A 7,502-nucleotide genomic window follows, 5' to 3' on the forward strand; every position below is an offset into this window, starting at 1 on the left:
ATTTTCTAGGCCGATATGGCTAGGAACTATACTCTCATTCCAACTATACTCTCAATGATATTACTCAGCGCCTGAAAATAGGCTAACTAACGTCAACACAACCAACGTGACCACCTGCTAGCAAAGGGTGCGTGCTGGGGAATATTTTCAGGCGCTGCGTAATATCATTGCGCCTGCTGCACCCATGGTACGGCAGCAAAGTTCCTTGATTATTACGCCGGAATGAGAGTATAGTTCCTAGCCATATCGGCCTAGAAAATCGCAACTTTTCATTTTCCGTCGGTCTTAGTACACGATGTAACTACAGAAGAGTCAAGTTTTAAATAGGAAAAATATAGAAACTCTTTGGTCATTTTTGAGCGAGATGCTAACGGTCTAATCAGATTCAATGATCTATGCTAAGCTACAGCTAAAAGTGCTACCGCCAGACCCCTAGATCGGCTGAATGGATTCGAAAACGGTCAAACTCACTATAATTTTCAAAAATAGTGGAGTGTTCCTTTAACAAGATAATCATGTTAATCACAGCTAAAACCAAAACTTTCACAATTAGTCTACAGATCATCTCACTATATAAATCTCACTAATATTCTACGCTGCTACAGACACTGTGTGAACTAGTGCTTCTTCATCTACTGTCTGCGGCTGCAGTTCACTGGGCAGAAACTCTTAAACTCAGCCGCTAATATCTGATGTGGATTTCATTCGAACAGCAACCGTAACAAACAGCCAAGATTACCTTTCAAATAACAGCTAATTGTTTATATTCATGTCCACTTGATAAGCATTTCAAATGCATCTGTCTGTGATTATGATGCATGTGATATCTGCAATTATTGTCAACCTAAAGTTGGCTAAATCAGCCTTTTATTAGTGGGACTACTCAAATATTTCATAGGTGATTTTAATGCCTGTAGTGTCACGTTAACACATAATGTAGGTCTTGAGAAAGAGTCTGCAATGCTTTGCACCATAGACTTCTCTTGTAAGAGCATTAGCGCGAACATGAAATAAACTGAAAACAGGCTGAGCTTGTATTTAACCCCGAACATTCCGTACAGTAACAGTACAGTAACTGAAGTTATTGCCCTCTAGTAGTTTTGCCAGTGTGAAGCTGCGGCCTCTGTGTAGCTTCTACCTGCTGTGAGAATGAGATATAGATTAGCCCCGCCCCCGGGACCGCCTCCCCCTGAGAGTGAGCGTCCAAATACCTGCCTGACTGCAAAAACAATACAAACGCGAGCCCACCATCCAACAGAAGCGTTTTTAGAAAGAAATTCTCTCTTTTACTCATCAAGGATGCATCAAATTGATCAAAAATGAGAGTAGATAGATTTATAATGTTTCAAAAAATGTCTATTTCAAATAAATGCTGCTCTTTTGAACTTCCTGATAAAAAACGTATCACGGTTTCCACAAAAATATTCTGCAACACATCTGTTTTCAACATTGATTATAATCAGAAATGCAGCAAATCAGCATATTAGAATGATTTCTGAAGATCATGTGACACTGAAGACTGGAGTAATGATGCTGAAAATACAGCTGCGCATCACAGAAATAAATTATATTTTAACAGATATTTACATAGAAAACAGCTATTTTAAATTGTAATATTATTTCACATTTTTACTGTTTTTACTGTATTTTTGATCAAATAAATGCAGCCTTGGTGAGCAGAAGAGACATAAAAAGCTAGTGCATGTAAATCAACAGAGAAAACAATCTGAAGGCATTCAGAGCTTCCCCAACAGGAAGTCAAGAAGCTGATGAAGACTGACCTCGATGGCATTGTAAGCGTCCAGGAACATGTCTTTGGCACTGATGCTGCAGTAGATACAGGCCATGGTCATGAACAGACAGAAACTGAAGAAGTAACGGTGGTTGAAATGACCCACGCAGTTATTTAACCAGGCTGGATGAGAGCTCAGTTAAGACGGAAACCACAACAGAACACCGTCACATAATAATGAAACATTACTTTTTCACGTTTCGTAAGGTCGGTTTTGTTTACTAGCTGCTTCACAAGGATACGACAGTGGTGGTCCATTTTCAAAATGCATCTGAGATGGAACAAACACAAAAAACGCATTATTTTATTTAAAACATTATTTTCATAATTGACTAAACTGACCTTTTCTTTTTGATTAATCTGATTTTAAAAATAATAATTTTAATGAATTATTAATTTATTATATACAAAATGTACGTACCGGTTGCAGATGCTGCAGTGATGGGTTCTAGCTGGTTTGGGAACGATACATTTTTTACAGATAGTAACAGTTGGTATATCACTCTTTTCCTAAAACAAAACACATAGAGTAACAAACATTTAATTATAATGCTAAATATTAAAAAAAGAAAAAAAAAAAACAGTTTGCAAAGGACTCGGAAAATAGCAACAAATAATGATTTTCCATTCATTTTTCTTAGGAGATATCAGCCATTAACCAATCCAATGAGCTATGGGGAGAATCACAACATTACAAACTTGGATTTGAAGTAAAAAAGTATTTGAATTTTGCTTTTAATATTAAATATATAAATAAATATTTAAGAAGGTGAAGGAAAGCTGACTGAATTACATTGAATTTCAGGGGAGTTCTTTGGCACTATTTACATGTGAATCTCTGATTGTGGAGATTTCTTTGCAGAATCATGGGAAAAGTAGTTTTTTTTAAACTAAGAATTCCATTGTTAAACAAAAGCATATTTATTGATTAACAACCTCAGAGCTCACAGTAAGCGTGTCTTTAAAGGTGTTTTTAGTTATCCTTAAAAATCAGTTCCCCTATGGAGAAAATTAATGGGATTTTCACTTTTGGAAATCCGACTGTTGTACTACATTGATTACTTCAAATGTGACACTAAATATAAATTAAATTAAATCAATAAATACAAATTCTTTAAAAACGCTTATATATAAAAGATCAAACTAAATAAATCAATAAAAACTAAATAAAAAAAAAACATTTGAAAATAAAAATAAATACACACACAAAAGATATTCCTAAATAAATAAAAATTCAAAAATTCAAATAAAAAAAAAATAACACACACACGCACACACAAAAAGATATTCCAGAATAAATAAATAAAATAAAATATTTTTTGAAATATCTTCTGAATGTGAAAAACACCTGCGGCGAGAACCCCGGACATGTGGTCGTGGCTTTATAGTAATGATAGACCAGCATGAGCAGGTTCCAGTGTCCGTAACAGAGGTGCCAGAGGATCCAGTGAGCGGGGTACGTGCTGAAGATGATGGGCAGCACACACAGATACACGATAATCACCACGGAGCTGGTCAAGGCGATCACCAGAGACACAAACACCTTCACCGGGAAACAGAGACCGGGGATTAGAAATGGTAAATCCTGTACGCTGTTAAACTTTAAACACACATTAAAAGAGAGACTGTGAACTATGCACTAGCTTTTATGATGGATGCAGCTTACTTGGTGCTAAAATGCTATAAAAAAAAAAGAATTATTAAATCAGATGGTATTCCACCTACCACTCCAAACCAGCGGGTCATATTGTCCACCAGCCAGTAGATGGGCTCAAAGACACAGTCCAGCGCCGTGTCTGAATTGGTCAGGACGTTGTAGTACAGGGACTTCAGCAGCACCGTCCCATAGTTCCACAGGTCTCGTAATCGGCTCGGCCGCTTTCTGCGTCCTCGTCGAGGACAGAGCCTGAACCAGCGCAGGAAGAGACGCATGACTCTGGAGAGGAACCACCTCCAGCTGCGCATCCCACCGCCTTCAACACACAACGACAGGAGCTCACACACACACAAACACACACAAACACACACACCCACGCTAACCGCTAACAAACACTCCGACCTGTACAACGCCGCCAGAAATCAGAAACACAAGCTTCCTGACCTTCAGGGTCTTCATCAAGCACACAAACCCAGTAAATAATACAGCAGCCTAAAGAAGCAAAGACTTCTCTGATTAACAAATGACTGATCATCAACAATTATAACTCTATTGATTAGATTTTTATCTAGCACTATCTTCTTTTTTTGTTTTTGTTGTTGTATTATTATTATTATAATATATGAGAATAAAGTGCCTCCCTAAATGAAGGGGAAAACAAAGAAGACATTCCAGGATATTCCAGAAACACACACACCCACGCTAACCGCTAACAAACACTCCGACCTGTACAACGCCGCCAGAAATCAGAAACACAAGCTTCCTGACCTTCAGGGTCTTCATCAAGCACACAAATCCAGTAAATAATACAGCAGCCTAAAGAAGCAAAGACTTCTGTGATTAACAAATAACTGATGATCAACAATTATAACTCTATTGATTAGATTTTTATCTAGCACTATAGATAGACATTCCAATACATATAGAAGACATTCCAAGCTATTCTAGAAAACTAAATAAATAAATTCACATTTAAAAATAATTAAATAAAAACACACACACACACACACACACACACACACACATATATATATACACATATAGAAGAAATTACAAGAAACACACACACCCACGCTAACCGCTAACAAACACTCCGACCTGTACAACGCCGCCAGAAATCAGAAACACAAGCTTCCTGACCTTCAGGGTCTTCATCAAGCACACAAATCCAGTAAATAATACAGCAGCCTAAAGAAGCAAAGACTTCTGTGATTAACAAATAACTGATGATCAACAATTATAACTCTATTGATTAGATTTTTATCTAGCACTATAGATAGACATTCCAATACATATAGAAGACATTCCAAGCTATTCTAGAAAACGAAATAAATAAATTCACATTTAAAAATAACGAAATACAAACACACACACACACATATAGAAAATATTCCAGAAAAAAAGTAAACGAATAAAGAAAAAGATATTTTTGGAATCTCTTCTGAAGATCTTACTAAATCTTTCAGGCACACAGACTTTAATAATGTAAAAGTCCTTACCCAGCGGTTATGATTTCTGATTGTCTTATCAAATAAATATATTAAAAAGGGACCCAACAAAAACTGATCTAACTCATCTGTATCAAGACAGAAACTGCCCTGAAGCCCATTTCCAAGACACTAACTCCAGCAGTGCAGCACACACACCCATACACACACACACACACACACACACACACACACACACACACACATTCTCTGACATACAAAAGCATTAGTTTGATTAGATAAAACATAGCAAGCTCAAAATACATTGTCAAGGGGGTGGATAACTATTGCACAGGATTATCAACTAATGTCCAAGACAGAAAAAAACACTAAATATTTGATCAAGTTCTTGGCAGTTCACCTTATGTGACAACAACCAACTTAAGAAAAGCTTGAAGTCTCAAGAGCAGTGTAACCCGGCACTGCATGCACTTCCTCAGGAGGACAATAAGAGCTCATCTGATACGGACAGTGACTGATGAAAGTGAGTATTAGTTACAAGATGTTTTAATCTACGCCCCGTGGGGTTCAAATGAGACGGGACATCTGGCCACCCGTGACCCGTACACACTTCTTTTTTTCCAAATGTCGCAGGTGGAAGCTGAGCTTGTGGCAAAAACAACTGGTGACGTGACACCATGATGTCATCTTGAGGTCACATGGTTACCACGTTGTTACGATAGAAGAAAAACACTTTAACTCACTGATGCATCATGGTGACCACTACAGATGTTAGCCTCTATCAGAATTAATCATTTCCAATTATTAATTCCATATTATCAGTTTGAAATTTAGGGGAAAAAAAGTTCAGTGTTGTTACGGTTAACTATTTTTGTATTATTAAAAACTACTTAAAACAGTTGTTTTTCACTGAATTAAAAAAAACTAATATTAGAAGAAAAAAATGTATTTAAAAAAACGTATAGAAAAAAAGAAAATGAAAACTACATGGCAACTAAATGAAATTAAATAAGAATAAGAAAAGAAGTTCTAAATTACTAAAACTAGAACTGAAATAAATAACACTAAAGATAAATGAAATGTAAAAAAAAAATGACCAAAACCATAAATAATAGTATATGAATATTAACACTGATTCAATATATTTGTATCACAGGGTTAAGAAAAGATGATGCTTGAATGTAAACTCTATGGTCAGTATATAGATTTTAATGTTTTGATGAAAAAAAAAAAAAAAAAAAAAGAGTAATCTTTGCTATGAAATAACAAGAATGGAAGTATGGAGATTATGAAGAGACCAAAAATAAACAGAAATATCTTATATTTGAGCTTCTTTGTCTAAATTAAACAGTATTGAAGTATTCAATATCTGATCAAATGCATCCATCACAATGCGGTCACATGCATCCATTTAAAAATTGATATAATAATTAATAAAATAATAAACAACACAATCATTAATAAATACAAATCTTATATTTGAGCTTCTTTGTCTAAATTAAACTGTATTGAAGTCTTTCATATCTGATCAAATGCATCCATTAAAAAAATACTAAAATATAATAATGAATAAAACAATGACATTACATTTAATAATTAATACATGAATAAATAGGCACAATTTATTTGCCTACAAGAATTAATTTAAGCATTAAATATTCATCATTTACTCACCGGCATGCTCCTATTCGCATGACTTAATTTACACAGACATTAGCCGAATTACAGTCTCGCTTTCATTTTATGGAGAAAAAAAAAATGCAATGAATTTGGACGGTGACTGATGGCTGTCCCTAACAATCTGCATCTCAAAGTTTGAACATAAAGTGAGTAAATAAAGTCATGCATCCACTCTGTTTGCATGGGAAGTTCCTTTTGCTTCAAAAGTAAGGAGTTTTGCACTGTAATTGGGAAGGCTTAGCCTTTGTCACGTCTTACAGCAGATACTCTCACATTTACTGAGCATTACTCATGCACTTCAGCACACTTCAGGACTAATATAATATAATACTAACTAGCAAAGATGCACTATCAGCATGTAGTGCATGTGCACATCTGCCATCTGTCTGCACTGGAAACCCACACTTGACCTGGTTCCACTCTCATGGTTATGACTGACACACTGTAACACTGTAACACTGAGACGGGTTATGATCTCAGGTGTCCAACAACACTTTCGCTTCTGATCAGAAGACAAACTTTCTATTGCGACAGACAATGGACGGACAAATGAGCGAGCAAGCCCGTAAAGGAGCATCTGAATGCATATTGAAGTAACGAGGGCTGCTGTGTTTCTGCTGTCAGTCACAGCTGCACATTCACATCAGCTGAAGCTCTAAACACACAGAACGGAAAAGATGAAAAAGATACGTACCGAACCCGGTCCCGTGAACTTATGCGACCGAACCGCTCGTGAAATGATTCAGGTCATGTTTGCAGGGGAATGAAACACGTGAAGGATGATCACACACTCAAGACAGCTCACTTAATTCTGTGGCTGGAGCATGAACTGAGTAACAAAGAAACTTCCGGTGTTTACCGCAGTTTCCAAAATAAAAGTCGCGGCAGCAGCGCTCGAACGGAAAAAAAAAAAAAAAAAAAAAGA

The 7,502-nt window shown here is 36.2% G+C and overlaps 1 protein-coding gene across 1 annotated transcript in view; it reads right to left on the reverse strand.

Annotated features, from left to right (window-relative positions):
* The window catches only part of zdhhc16b (zDHHC palmitoyltransferase 16b), a 10,766-nt gene extending 3,365 nt beyond the window's left edge, over window positions 1–7,401 (reverse strand). The window contains exons 1-6 of the mRNA XM_016493124.1: window positions 7,272–7,401; window positions 3,518–3,765; window positions 3,141–3,335; window positions 2,214–2,302; window positions 2,035–2,063; window positions 1,782–1,915 (exon numbers count right to left, since the gene is read on the reverse strand). Of these exons, the coding sequence (XP_016348610.1) occupies window positions 1,782–1,915; window positions 2,035–2,063; window positions 2,214–2,302; window positions 3,141–3,335; window positions 3,518–3,757 (687 nt within the window). The 5' untranslated portion in view covers window positions 3,758–3,765; window positions 7,272–7,401. The remainder of the gene's footprint in view (window positions 1–1,781; window positions 1,916–2,034; window positions 2,064–2,213; window positions 2,303–3,140; window positions 3,336–3,517; window positions 3,766–7,271) is intronic.
* Window positions 7,402–7,502: the final 101 nt, after the last annotated feature.

This window comes from Sinocyclocheilus anshuiensis, unplaced genomic scaffold (genome assembly GCF_001515605.1).
Source record: "Sinocyclocheilus anshuiensis isolate Anshui unplaced genomic scaffold, SAMN03320099.WGS_v1.1 scaffold546, whole genome shotgun sequence".
NCBI classification, from domain to species: Eukaryota; Metazoa; Chordata; class Actinopteri; order Cypriniformes; family Cyprinidae; genus Sinocyclocheilus; species Sinocyclocheilus anshuiensis.